Raw genomic sequence first — 15,383 nt, forward strand, 5'->3', positions numbered from 1 at the left:
GAGTAAGGTAAACGTACGAGTGCCCGTCACTGTCCCTATAAGTTGACATCTTTAATCTCATGTCATTGGCAATAGAAATGCAGGGTGTCGTCTATTGGGCATTAGTGTGTCGAGCACCTTACTGTTGTTGTATTTTAAGTCATATAAGAGCGTATTTCTTAAGCCTCATCTGGAAAATTGACTTGGTGATCTTTCGAGATGTGTCAGTTTGTTGTTAGTCGGTGATCCCTTCCAGTTTTTTCTATTTCTTACTTTTAACTTTTATTACAAGTAAAAAGCTATAAATATAGGTGTCCTTCAAGGGGAAATTGCCTTTTATTTTAATTCACAGTCTATTCACTATCTTTGCAAAGTATGTAACTATTAAAGCATTTTTCAGATAAATGACGTCATAAACAAACAGTGATATTTAAAGTGAAGAAATAAAACAGTGGCAACATTCACAGGATTTACAAATAAAATGGAACGGTAGTTCAGAAAATTCAGAATGGCAAATAGCCGACTTGAAAATATATGAGTTCTGGTTTGCGTAATGTCGCCGCTCCTCTGGGAGCCAGTGTGGTGTGAAGTGATTGTTATTCAAGGCATAATGTAAGAATATATTAGTTTACAATGTGCTCGGTAAAGTGGCTGCGGCTGATGGTGATGTTGGCTGCGTGTTGGGCCCAAGAGGGCGAGTGGAGCGAGGACGCCGAAGATTTGGGTGAGTTCCGCAAATCAAATCTGGCTTTTCATTCTCTAGAACTTCTGCGACCAACAGAGTTATACCTATATTGGTTTATGAATAAAATTCGGGTTTTGTTCCACGTACCTTGATTTTACTGAAGCTCGATATTTTGGGCACAGCTGCATCAAAGTACGCGGAACAAAACCCGAATTGAATTCAAAAAATTAGTAATGACCGCGATAGTCTAAAATATTGTGTATATTGTTTTGTTTGGAGGTGGGATTTTGTTAAATAATTTCTGAGTGTTGTCATTTTGATTAAATAGAGCTAAGTTCTATATAGGTAAATACCTACTTTAATGCACTTGAAACTTATTTTTATGTGTAGTGTCTATTAGTGTATGATTTTTAGGGTTCCGTACATCAAAAGGAAAAAAACGGAATTTTTATAGCATCATTTTGTTGCCTTTCTATCCGTCTGTCAAGGCCCTCTTTCTGGGGAACGCGTGGAGGTATATATGTAGCACATTTAACATCTAATTCTCAAGTCTGCAATCCTTTAAAGCTGCGAAAAAGTCATGTTTCTACAAAACTGAAAAGAATAGTTGGTGTTTAAATTATACTATGGATAAAATAACTTTTTTTATAATATTGGTTTATACATTATAGTATTTGTGTACCATTGTTTATGTAGGTTAGTTTTATAAACATAGCTGTGTCGACAAAATGATCTGATTTTGTCAAAATACTTGCGTCCTGTGTAAAATGCAGCGAACTAACTTGAATAAGCTCCATCTATCAAAAACAAATTCGTACGAGTTTACACGGGAAGCATTAATAGTGAAAAAACCAAAGCATTGATTTTATTACATTATCGTTCGATGGCACACCTCGCAATGAATCGCTGAAGCGATCAAATGAAACAAAATGGAACAAACTCAAGTGGGAATCGCGCTCAACCCATTAAACGCGATTGCTTGTCGAAAATGAAAATGGGAAAATATATTTTCGTTTGTTTGGCGGCTCGTTATTTCATGTTTTTTTTCTCTGATTTTTATGCAATCCATCGAGAGCCTCGCTTACACGCAGCAAATTGCTCACTTTTGATTGGGAGCAACGAATATTAAACTGGCGTAGCTGCTAGCAGTTGAAGGTGAAATAAACCGTAAAATTTAATGTTTTCTTTCATTAAAGTTTTCGCAATTACTTGTTTTAGTTTTACATAAATTTAATTTTTAATTTAAGTCGTTTTTAAATTCATAATTAATAGCGTTTACCTTTACTTGCCCGAATTTCATTTGCCCGAATTTCACTTGCCATACCAACGTTTGCCATAAAATATATAGAACCGTGCTGTTTTCAGGGTTTTTTTAAATGTCATCATATATAATGCAGTAGGTTAAGTTAGGTTAGTTTAATAGCAACTCTGAAGCAATTACTATTTCAGAAATAAATTACTTTATGGCAAATGAAAATTCTAGAAAATGATGCATTCGGTCATTTGAAATTCGGGCAAACTATAGAGAACCAATTAATAGTGGTAGCTACAACGATCGGAATATACGCTGTTATAATAATAGTAATAATAATTAATTAATTTATCGGATTACATAATTGATCCAGCTTTGTTAGTACCGTTAAAATAATAAAATACCTACTTATTGACTACGAGTATGTTAGTAAGTTATACAAAACAAAATAAAATATTTACCACCTAGCAGTCATGACAGCCTCATACTTGTAGTGCCTCATAAAAGGGGAGCCGTACCTGGCCGCCACAGTGCTCATGATGGGGTTGGGGCTGGCTCGCACCCTGCAAAGCAGAGAGACAAGTCTTTTTCGCATTATTGCGAAGAAGTTATGATATAGATACTCGTTGTAGACATAAAATATAGTAGGTGCGAACGAAGAACTTGCTCAAGTTCGATTTCTCGTTTGGATGGCTGCGAAAGGAGCAAAAAAGCGGCCCAATTAAAAAGTGTTCATGCATGGGCGGCTCTATTCGGCTCCAATTTTATTGGAACGATTAATTTTATTGCAAAAATTTCTGGACAGCGGAACGAATGGGAAACGGGAGTCCGACGTGGCTTCGCCGACCTTTTGTGGTTCCGCGATGGATGGGTTTGTTCTGTACAGAATCTAATCAAAGAGCAGAGAACCGAAAAACCCTCGCCACCCAGTTATTGCGAACGTGATGAATGAATTTTAAATGTAATTTGAAACCGTTGATGATCGAGTGTGTGTCAATACTAATGCCTCAAACACAAATGACGCGCCAGAGCGAGCGAGCTACCTGTCAGAGCGAGATAAAGAAAATATACTGGGTTACCCATTACATTTGTCACCTTAAGTACGTTAAATTTTGTCACATCACTTTAAAAAAATTCTGAGTGGAAAATTAGAATAGAAACTTTGTGTAGTGGAGGAATAGGGGACTATATGTATATCAGCAACCGCAGCGGCAGTTTCAAAGTGGAACCTATCAAAGATTAATTGACAAAAGTATACTGAAGTTATGCGACGACCGCCAGAGCACAAGATCATATCCCTGGATATCGCAGCTACACCCCGAGGGTGAGGTAAAGAAGGCTTTCCTGAATGGTAGTGAGAGAGAAAAGAGAGAAAGATGCTAGCGACAGACGGAAACGACCTACACATAGCCGGCCTGAAAAAACATGATCAGGAAGACCGAATAATGTAAAACATGCAGGTGGTAGGATTGGGGGCCCATTGCCACCACCATCTTGCTCGCTAATCCTGCCGTGAAGCAGCAGTGCTTGCACTGTTGTGTTTCGTGGTACCTAGATGTTTCGCGTGAATCATCTGGTACTTGAGGATTATAACCTAGGCTCTAGGTTGGCAACGCATCTGCAATACCCCTGGTGTTGCAGGTGTCTATGTGCGGTGGTGATCTCTTACCATCGGCATGTTTCATCAGGTGTCAATCACGGGTCACGTGACGAGATAAACTTGTAAATAATAAACTAGATCCGTAATAACCGGCATTTGATTAGAGGAGACCATTATTTACATATATCGTATTTCGTATTTCGTTATCTTGTTTGAATAAATAACGAATTACCAGTTACCTTCTGTTACTTCCTGAACATAAACGCTTTGATGTTAACATTAAAGGAAGCATACAAACAAGTGCTTCGAGTGGTTTCGTTTATTTTGATTTTATAAACCTACATAAGGTTTCAAGGACAAAAATCCGTGTTAAATGATATTGTAACGGATAACTAACGTCTTAACGGAGTTTAGCTCGATATGTTTCGGGCTATTTCGTAGCCCTTCTTCTCAGGAGCACGCGACTCGGCGGCTGCCGCAACACGCACACTACGCGCCACCGCTCTGCTCGCGCGACTGCCCGACGAAACTAACACCGGCACACAACTACCCCCATTTTTATCGCCATTTTTATTGTCAATGTCTAATGTAGGGTAGCACACAACACTAACAACATCGCTCCGTAAAGGCACGTTCACACCAACCGATGACGCAGCACGAGTATTTAAAACAATTACAATATCATTTAATATGAGTGAGTCTCACGGTAGTTTCATGTTCAAAAATCCTTGTTTTTAATTTCTTTGATTAATATTTCTTGATAGTAATGAATTAAAATCGAATTAATTGTTATGATTAAAATCCTTAGTAAACAGTCAAAACGTTATACCATTTAGGAGAAGATATGTTTCCAATTGAGATAATGAGGATATGCTTCAGAACGACTATCACCCATCTGTGTAATGGATAAAAAGTATTTTATATGGACTTTAGTATGTTAAAAACTGTATCGCGACTGGATCGGCTAAAAAATTCCTAGCAAAAACTGTGAAATCCGAAAAATAAATAACATCTCTACAACCGTCACTCAAACCAGATATTTTTGACAATCCTATAGTTTACTAACTGACTTCGAAAAAGGAGGAAGTTGTTAACTAGATTTGTACTTGCCAACGTAAAAAAAAATTACAACGTTTGTACATCTGACTGTTTGTACATTCTGCAGGATTAATTTCATACCTAAATAGTTTCGGTAGATTTAAAATTATTCCCTAAACTCATGAGTACGCAGTTCAATAAATAGATGGGAGAAAAAGGTTCGTCATTTAGACTAATTGCCTTTTTTTTATACTCTTGGCTACCAGGAACTTTGAGTCAACTGGACAAGTTGTGTATAAGAGTAGTTCTCCGCGGTAATGACCGCAGCTGTCTCCGCTGCCTGCTAACTGCGAGTCTCTGTTAGTTTGCTACGAGTAAATTTGTTCCCGCATTTCTGTTTCGATACGATAACAGCTGTCGCCTTTTTCCAATTGAAAGAGGATCGAAAAGTTCAAATTGTTTAATTTTTGATGAATGGTTTTTTAACGACTCGTAAAAGTTGTCCTTAAAATCTCAAATATTTCAACACGTGGTTGGGTTATCTCATTATTAATATTATAACCTCCTGTTTCACCATCCATTAATTAAATTTATCCGCCAAATAAATGTGAAAGTTTGTAAGTCTATATAGCTTTATTCCGGAAAATTGTATTATATTCTGAGGATAGCGAAGCGATACGCGGACGCAGGCGTCCTTATTCGTTGGAGCCTCAATAAAATATAGTACAAATGTAAAGTCAAATCCTGGTTCAGCTGTCATAATTTAAAAAAAACTAACCAAGTGGGAGTCGGACTCGCACACGAAGGGTTTCGAACGATCGTATAATATTATAATTACTGGATCAAACAAACTCATCTAAAACGTATTTATTATTCCAAATTTAAATAGAAAAAAACTACTGTGATGGCCTGCGTGACATTGTTTCCATTAAATTTGCAAACTTTTTTTGGTCATTCTCTCCTTCATGATCTGACCAAAGGCAGGTTTATTTAAATACCCTGTTTTACTTCTACTTGTGCCCCACTAAATAAATACAGAACTATATATTTCATTATATTTGACTTTGAGTCAATAAGATACCTACATTAGAAGTGTAAATATAAAGAATGTACCTTAAGCAATTTGTCTAAATTATTGATAGGTCTAGTGGCTACTACACCACAACAATGTGATTTTTTTCCTACTGATAACTGATGAGGAATGAAATTCGCTTCCAGCATCTGTATTTCCATATAGGTATAAACTAGGGCTCTTCAAGTCTAGAGTGCTACTGAGCCAGTGAGATACACCTTTGACGTCATCTGCACTTTTCATCTGGTGTGATAGGGTCAGTAAGGCGTCAGTTTTACTTTAAAAAAAAAACTGATTACCCGTGAGTAGATTTTTGGATTTTTGGGGTACGGAACCCTGAAATAAAAAGACGACAATACCGACAAATTCTCTCTTCTGATGAAGGTTAAAAAAAAGAATTTACTACATCACAACAATTGAGTAAGCGATCTCAAATAATGATGTGCGCAGCTGTTTCCCTACTCACTAACTGCGCGTAGTGGGAGCTTGAATCGGCAACAGTAGTGCTCGGAACAGTAGCTCAGGTCTTACGTAACGGCGTTACATCACATCATATTAAAACTGTAATAAATATTACGCCTGGAAGTGCCATTTGACACATCACTGTTTCCTCAAAGGTCTGTTTGGTTTAGTAAATGGGGATAAGAATAAAAGAGAGTGATTTTTCTCCATTCTCATCGCGTAATCAAACAAAGTCGTGGTGGCCTAGAGGTTGGATCTATGACATCTTAAGCATATGATCACGGTTTCAAACGCGGGCTCGCATCGCTAAGCTTTTCGAAATTCTTAGTACTAATTTACATTTGAATTTTACCACGAGCTTTACCGTGAGATAAAACATCAGGGAAGCCTGCCCTGCACAAACCTGCAAAGCAATTCGATAGTGGGCTTACTTGGAAGCTACGACCCATTCTGATCTCATTGGGAAGAGGCTCAAGGCTGGGATGATGAATCAAACATTAACAAATGTCCTGATGAGTCAGTCAGTCAGCGCACCTTGAGTATGTGGTCCCTGACATCCCCCTTGTGCTGGAACCACCGCGGGCACAGCAAGCACAGATACCGCACAAGAGGGATTTAAGAGCTTTTAATTTCACTATTTTTTTTAATGATTGGAAGAGATATCAGGGTCCACTTTCTCAAAGCTTAAAAGTCAAATAATACTAGTGTTTTGAAAAAACAATAATTTTACTGAACTAATTTTCCTTGATACTCGTAAATTGGACCCAGAAAACGGCATTATTAGCTCAAATCAATCTTAGAACTAACACCAACGTGAGAGACAGACATAAAACATAGATACAGGGATTGCTCAATTATTAATGGCCGAAGTGTGCCCAATAAGTTTCAAGTGGCTCCGAACATGTTTCAACTCCATCTACATCTATTTTAACAATCAAATCAATCTTATTTTTGTACTCTATGCGGTAGTCTGATTTTGGTTTGAATTTTAATTTAAATATTTAAGCACTCCGCTAAGAATCGAAACAGTTATTTGAGGGCAGTATTGCTATTTTAGATGAAACATGAGTAAATAACAGTATTTTTTATATTAAATTCTACTGTGTCCTTGTATATTGCGGACTAGGTCAGGCCCGACGTGTCTCCACAATAATTTTATTAATATTACCCCCGGAAGCCTGTCACGCGCGAAACCACCGCTCGTATATCTTGAGACCGGGAAAAAATATGATATATTGAGAGGACGAGAGACGTAAGAGCTTTCCTTAGCTTCTCTTGACGGGGCTTAGCGTCTTTTAGTGTTCTTAAAACCTTGTAAGTTACTTTAGTAAGTGAAAATGGTAGTTCGTAGAAATTGTCTGGCTACCGTTGTGTGAAGTGAAGAGCTTTTGAGTATTGTGTTCCATATGTAATTATATACGTACAAATATCTTGCGTATTGTACATTTGGGCCACACGAGGGCATATACCTATAGTTATTAATCGTTGAAATCTTCAGTTACGTGATATTTTAACGTACTGGAGGCAGCGCGGGTAGTCCTTCCAAAGTACGTACTAGCGGTGGTTGTGGCGTATTTGGAGGAGGCTTGTGTTCGGTAGTGGAATATTTACCGCATTACCATAGAAACGTATACGATTGATAAACATATTGGTCATAAAAAACTGCCACTATTGGCATGTCAAAGACGTAGGTACTTAAATATAATGTAATATTCAATAAGTTTTTTCTGATTAGGCTATTACTTTTCTGGCTGAGATGGCAAAACTGAGCAGAATGAGATAGGAATGTTAACTAAAGTAATTTCACAGATCAAAGTATCCCTAACATTTCTAACCTAAATACGAACACCGCTTCAGTTTATGTATCTTTAACCAAATAAACTTAATATCCTAAAAGGAAATTCCATTTAATATCGCGCGATCTTCCTTATGACTATCAAATATGTAGAGTAGAAAAATTTGGCTGCGGAAGGTATGCTATCATCACCAACGCTCGCGGAAACTGTCGGCTATATTATGAAGCTGATATTTTTTATTAGGTATTCTCACAAAAGGGAGGTCTCGAGGATTTCCTACGCATACGGCCGGAATTTCTCATGATTCGGTTTACGTATTAACGTCAAGGACAACCATAAGCTTTCGCTGAGTTACATTTATAGTTAAAGGCTTAAGTATAATCGGATTACCTTTCTTGACTTAATGAAGTGTTTCAATAATTATCTTCTCCTAAAATCTGTGAAACGATTCAGAGTTCAACGTACAACTAGCACTTGAAGCTAAAACTTCAAACTAACTCTGCTAATTAGTCTAACTTGAAGGTATGATATCTTTACACGAAATGAACGAAAGCCGTTTTAAGTGAAAGCATTTGAACTGCAACTTTCTTAATTATGAACTTTACGTGCATTGGTCTCTCGGGGACATTGCATGACGGGAATGTAGCAATAAGTATAAATTATAATGGCAAGCTTGACAGTATGCAAATAATCAAGTGCAATTTGCTTAAAATTGGACTCTTACCTTGTTGTTAAAGAATGTGCTACTCAAGGGAAGCCAGTAAATAACGTTGTTCGCATAATTAACTGCTATGGGTTTAAATAAACTGTGACGGAAAGTTGAGTGTTTGAGGTTTTCTTACAACCCCATGCTCAATTTTAAGGTTTTATTACAATAATTCTTAAAAGTTCAAATTTTTTCTCACTTTTCCATTTAATTTCGCTGTAGAAAATCAAATTACAAAACAAATTATTTTTCGACTTTAACACAAGGAAACTCGAATAAAAAATGGTGAAATCTTGTGAACGACGACAAAATATATCGAAGGTTTGAAATTTGTGAGGTAAAATGAGAATTTGTTCATAGTGCGTCTGGAATCCGAAAACATCAAAGGGGCAGAATGTAGTGAGATGAACGTGAGGTAGTGTTAGGGTCGGGTCGTCATTAGGCGGGTCACACACGCGCGGGGCACAGGGCACACATGTCGCATGTCGTGTCAGGCCGCCACCACTCACAAGCCGCGTTCGACACCACGGCAATGAGTGGCGTAATTCTTTACTGCCTCCCGACACGACACAGCCTTTGCGGCCACACCACCATTACAGAGCCAACCCCCAATCTAATATAATTTATATTTCCGATACATTATGCGTGACGTTCATCGTCGAAACTCGAGGCTTTGTCAGAACAGCTTTATTGTGAAATTATTCTAAGTCAAACGCGGCGGTGACATCGAAATAAAGGGGCGGGGGCTGATTTGGAATTTCATTTCTTCGTTCTTATCTTAATGCGAGTCGGCGTTGTGTCGCGTTAGGTGGGATTTCTCTTTCCCTTTTATTTTTATTGAAGCTTTACGTTGAGCATTGTGTAAGTATGTATCTAAGTTCACATTGTCCTGAATTTATCAGCTATTTAAATATATTCACGTGACATTATGCTATCACACTATTAAGGAAACTAAGTAACAATAAAACTATGTTGAGTATATGAGGTATTGAGGTACTCTTTCTGAAATCTCATATTATCCTTATATTTCTCTTCTTGTTATAAAAGTGAAGCTTAAACAAAGAAGGAGTTCTAAAGCAGAGGTAATTAAAACAATTTCTCGGAACTCATTTTGCCGGCTACAATGTTATAATTTCATAACTAGTCAAATAACAACATATATATTGCGATCAAACTTCAAAATTACAACACATTTAGTCAAATTAGTTTTACGTGTAGGTGTGTTTTGTTTTAAACTTTCAATTTACTGCCTGACAACATTAAATTCATCTCTTTCAAATGGGAATTTTTACTTTTTTACTTAAACTGTTCAAATGCACAACCGGCAAGTTGACACGAGCGCAAGGTTACCGCGAGACCAAGTAATCCATCTTTATTAGGTTAGTCTTCACGGGGTAAATTGAAAATTCCTCCTAAGTATGACTGATGGTGCATATTACTTGCCCCCAACACGACGACACTGTTCGCGAGAAGAAAAAGGGATTATTCCGCACGGTGTAGGAAACGGAGCGTTTTAATATTACGTTTATTTATATTCATATCCCTTTATTGTGGAAGGGAGAGAAATCTAAAAACCATAACGTTGTAAATATAGAGGGAACAGAGATATTCACTTAGACATTCTTTGTGTTAAAACGATACGGCTTTGAAGACTTGTTACTTGGCTGGGACCGAGAAATGTTTTATGCATACGATTTGAGTCCCGCAAATTAGTTTTTATATTACACTTCGGCGGAAGTGGCCCTTTGAAGTGCAAGATGTTGTAAACTAGTTGCACTGCGCGAATTTTATTCTTGCGGGCGGAGTGCAGGCATTATAAGAGTAAACGAAAGATGCTTTTATGTTCCAAATGAAATGATTTATTGCTGCATGGTTCATTCGCTGAAGAACTAGATTCTGTCTTAAATAATAGGACTGTTATTTTGCTTCAAGAAATATGAAATACCAGCGGAAAACAATTAAAATAAATTGCTCATAAGGGAGCTCAACAGTTTTAGTTTAATTTTCACGTAGGTAACTATAAAGGAACCTTGTTATTATTTAGTACATTACTGCCGAGGCCGGGAAAAAGCAATTCGTGGATGAGTGAGTTAATAAATACGAATTCACGAATTGCCATTTTCGCTAAGGCACGTATAGCGCTTTTCTCCAATATTTAACGCGAGGAAATAAAGAAAAATTGTTAAAATATTAAATTAAATGTTCATTCACGGTTTTAAAAAGTTGCGCTTATACTTTTCCGCGATACTTGTTTTTTTTTTAAAGTACACGACACGAATCATAATGCCATTTCATTAGAAATAATAATTATTAAGAAAAAAAAAATAAAGTTAAATGCAATGAAGCTGAGTATAACTTAATTACAGTTTTCGTTTCTTTTGTTACCATTTATTCGGTTTCTTAAATTGTGCTTGAACTCAAAATATAAAAAAATCAGTGACACGGTTCGAGACATTTTTAAAGACAGTGTTTCTTTCTAAATTTATTCCTAGACTAGGACCTAAAAAGAAAAAAGGTAGACAGAATTTGATCGTCAGGCTGTTTAGATTGACTTACCGTAGTCAAAAAGTGAATTTAAAAAGTAAAAAAAGTGGAATAATAAAGGAATTTCATACAATGAGGGTTTTCACAGAGGCGAAGTATCGCTAGATGGCGTTAGTATCATGAGGTCCGTTTGACGTTTGAAGTTTGATCGTGATTGGTTAAATAACAAAATGAGCCAATAGCAAGCAAACGTCAAACATCAAACGGACCTCACCATACTAAAGCCATCTAGGGTTATTTCACCTCTGTGAAAACCCTCATTTCAAGTGTTTTTTTTTTAATTTGTGGCAGTCTATAAGAAATAACTTCGTGTACTATGTTTGCGACAGTTAGGCGGACGTGCCTAACTGATTGACTAACTGAAAAAGTAAAACCATGAGGCAGATATTATGCATTGAGTACTACAGAGGTGCACTAAAAAGGGATTATTCAGAGTTTTCTAGATATAGGGAACAAGCTTACTTTTTATTCTTCCAAGGAAGCAAAGCTAATTTCTATATAATTTCCCATTGGGATAGCATTAACGACATTAATTAAAGTGTACCCGACCTAAACCATCTCAGGTTATTCAATGTTATTTTAAAGATAGAAAAAAGAAGCCAAAAACAGAAATTGAAACATTGTTTACCCCATACTTAGTTTGAATAGGTATTTAACTAAATGTAAACAAAACAACGTCTAAATATTGAAATTCCCCCTAAATGTAAACAAAACAACGTCTAAATATTGAAATTCCTCCATTAAACTATCTAAACATTCACATTTCTATATTGAAATACACTAGTTTAGTTTGTATTACAATGAAAGATAAGTAAATCCTTGAATTTACCAAATCTGGCAGTTGAAGTTTGTTTACATTTAGTTAAATACCTGTCCAAACCAAGTATAACGTTGGTTTCGAAAACTATCATAATGAGGGCTATCGTTTTTTGTCTCACTAGATGGCGCACTGTAGCGTGAGGTATTTAAGTATGGCTTTCAAAGTCTGATTACGGGCGTGAAAACAAAGTTTAGATTAAAATCATATTTAATACACCTTAAACGTACTATAAAAATATCGAGCATGCCACAGTGTTGCATAGTTCCCGTTTTGTTCGGAAAAAAGGGAGGACAAAGGTTTCCGAAAGACAAAACTGTCTCAAAACACAGACATTCATTGCCCCGGAACGCATATTTGCCATAATTAATTTCAGATATTGCAAAATAGTCACAAAACTATTCTAATTATAAATAAACCCGCCAAAAACTATGAGATTTGACATTTCGGAGACCTCACGCTACACTAGCGCCTCTAGTGGCGAATTTATACGCGATAGCCCTCATTGAAGTAACGTCAGCTTTATATCGTTGTTCGGTTCAGTAAAATGGCTATTCACTCGGGCCTTGAATAACCATAAATTGTACTGATGTAGAAAAACCAGCAAAACCAAACGACCGAAGCGAACTCCATTCCTTCAGTCCAGCATTACAAAACTATTATTAATACTGCTGTTGCTGTTTTTGTAGTAGTTTGATGTTTTTGTTTCTAACGGGTATTGTTGTTGTTGCAGTGTCGACGGTGGACGTGGACGCGGTGCTGGGCCGCACGGCGTCGCTGCCGTGCGACGTGGCGCCCGACGCCGCCGAGGACCGTGTCTACATGGTGCTCTGGTTCCGCGCTGGGAAAGCCACCGGTGGGAAACCTATATACAGGTTAGCCGATTTACACTATCTTTATTTGTTAATAATCATAGCATAATAGCTATTAACAGTGACGTAACCCGGCTATCTATACTGGGTTATTACGCAGTGCGGCGTTGGGCAGGCTTACCTCTCTCTGGTAAGAGCGGGTCTGCACTGCGACCGATCCGATTTCGACAAATATCGGTCCAAATAAACAGTTATAGGTACTATTCGTATGTCAGACAAATATTCGGTCAATATAATACCTATATTATATGCGAAAGTAACTCTGTCTGTCTGTCTGTCCGTCTGTCTGTTACGCTTTCACGCCAAAACCGCTGAACCGATATGAATACAGAGATAGAATAGACCTTGGATCTTTTATGGCGAAAAAGAGGCTTTAAGGGGTTGAAGTAATGGATGAAAATTTATATGGTGAAAGTACGTCGCTGTCGAAGATAAAACCATGAAACTTGCTATAGAATACCACTACTTTGAACCAATATTCCTCGTATTTGGATCGGGTGCAGTACAGAACTTAGACCGTAACGTCTGACGCGCGGATGCCCGCAATTGCACTCGCCATCTCCTTCTACCCTCATTCCATACCGTATGACAGAAATACATAAGTTCGTAAGATAAAAAGGCCTCTGGTCTCATTCGCAGGTGTTCATTTCGTCCCACCTCCGATACGCGCCGATACTCGGCACAATTGTCGGCACTTTTAAAAATTACACTATGGTTTTACTCCTTGGATTGTCGCATGATTAACATTATTTTACTCAGGCGTACCGCAATATTTATATGCGATCAACGTATAAATTCATCCCTCCTTCGTCTAACACCTTAACAGCTTGTAAATTAAAAACCCGTTTTAAACCCTTTTTTTGTGTCTGACCAAAGTGAATGTCAAGGTCTCAATATTTAAACGTTTATGAATCTTTAGGCGTACCTACTACAGACGTTCAACTATATTTTATTATACTCTATTAATTTAATCTTGAAACTTCATGCCACTGTTTTACAAATAAAACGAGTATGTACATACGTTGAGAAAGTATTATTTTAAAAATATACAAACTAAAATGTACTACGAAGTAACAGATAAAAGACAAAAAATGTTAAGTTAACATAAGTTGAACAAGCGATTATGAAAACGGAATAGGTAAGGTACGCTTCATGATTAAATGAATTTAGAGTGAGGTTTTATAATATTAATGCAAAATTTTTGCTCGAGATTCTCTAAAATTTCCAATATCACTAATAACATACATACTCGTAACTTTAATTATACAAAAAAATGTTAACAGCGACAACAACAGTATATCTTACTATATACGGGTCCTAAACTCGTTGGTTTTCTGAAATCGATTTAGGAAATTCTTCATCATATTTTTCATTTTTAATTACATAATAATATATTTTATATAGGATATACCCATTGGACTTCAAAAATGAAAAAAATCTTATTGAATCAGGTGTTATTTTGCGAAGATTCATATCAATGATTTATTAGTTAGACCAGTTTATCTACCGTCCGTCTACATAATTGACCGCGCACCACCTGTGCACATGAATCTCCTAACACGAAGAAAATACCAATGATATTCGCACTAATGCCAAGATAAATATGAAATATGAGAGAGTATTCGTAGATAAAAATGCCGGATTGATTTACCGTAGCCCAGCCGGAGATCCGAGATCCGGCCCGCTGTAAGTCTAACGGGAAACAATCCGGTTAATACATATTTTATTTTGAGACTGAGTTTTGAAACGGATCTGGCTGAAATGGGGTGAGTGACCAGATCTAATTGTGAGTTTTAAAATAAAACATGGATTTCTTGAATAAGGACATGAAAGCGAAGATTTTTTGTAGTTCACGACCTTCATGCTAGACGTCAGAGAACTGGCCGCTATTAAAAAAAAGCGTGGTCCATATTTCCACGATTCGCTTTTATTTGTATCTCCGTCGTAATTTCATGTTTATTATGCTAATAGTGCGAACTTAATTTCGTTTCGAGTAACCATTTTATTGATATAACTGTTGTTAGATTTGTGATAGTAGTAACCAAAAGTTACACTTTCAACAAAAAACGCACATATGAAAAAAGCTGCCACTCACGTAGATATTCGTAGAATATCTATTTATTTTTAATAAAAATACATGTCATACAAAGTTTCGCTTTAAATGAAGTTTAAGGGCTTGTTTCACCGGTCATTGATAATTTTATGTGACAATAAATATCTGAAACACAATAGAAAACACGAAAGACAAAACAAAATTGACGGCATCACATTTATCTGACAAACTTTATTGAAAACCCAAATCTAAGAAGGAACTTTTTTTAGACCAATGATCAATGATATATGGCTATTGATTCACATCAAAATAAATAAAAGTACTTAAGATAAGGAAAAAATATTTTACCAATCGCTATATTTTATGAATTAATTTAAATTTTGAATGTAACGTATTTTAAATTAAACGTCGTTTTTTTTAAATCGTGGTATTTTTCAAATATGTTACACTATTATTATTTCGTATTGTATTCAATCAGGGCTCATTTCATGGATTGTTAACAACATA

At 36.6% G+C, this 15,383-nt stretch overlaps 1 protein-coding gene across 7 annotated transcripts in view; it reads left to right on the plus strand.

The window, feature by feature from the left end:
- LOC141432704 (kin of IRRE-like protein 2) overlaps window positions 1–15,383 on the plus strand; it is a 104,916-nt gene that overhangs the window by 12,148 nt on the left and 77,385 nt on the right. For 5 of the 7 annotated variants that reach the window (XM_074094429.1, XM_074094428.1, XM_074094434.1 and 2 more), the window contains exons 2-3: window positions 380–703; window positions 12,685–12,826. In XM_074094429.1, the coding sequence (XP_073950530.1) occupies window positions 613–703; window positions 12,685–12,826 (233 nt within the window). In that variant the 5' untranslated portion in view covers window positions 380–612. The remainder of the gene's footprint in view (window positions 1–379; window positions 704–12,684; window positions 12,827–15,383) is intronic. The other 2 variants (XM_074094432.1, XM_074094433.1) reach the window with 1 other exon arrangement.

Source organism: Choristoneura fumiferana, chromosome 11 (genome assembly GCF_025370935.1).
Source record: "Choristoneura fumiferana chromosome 11, NRCan_CFum_1, whole genome shotgun sequence".
NCBI classification, from domain to species: Eukaryota; Metazoa; Arthropoda; class Insecta; order Lepidoptera; family Tortricidae; genus Choristoneura; species Choristoneura fumiferana.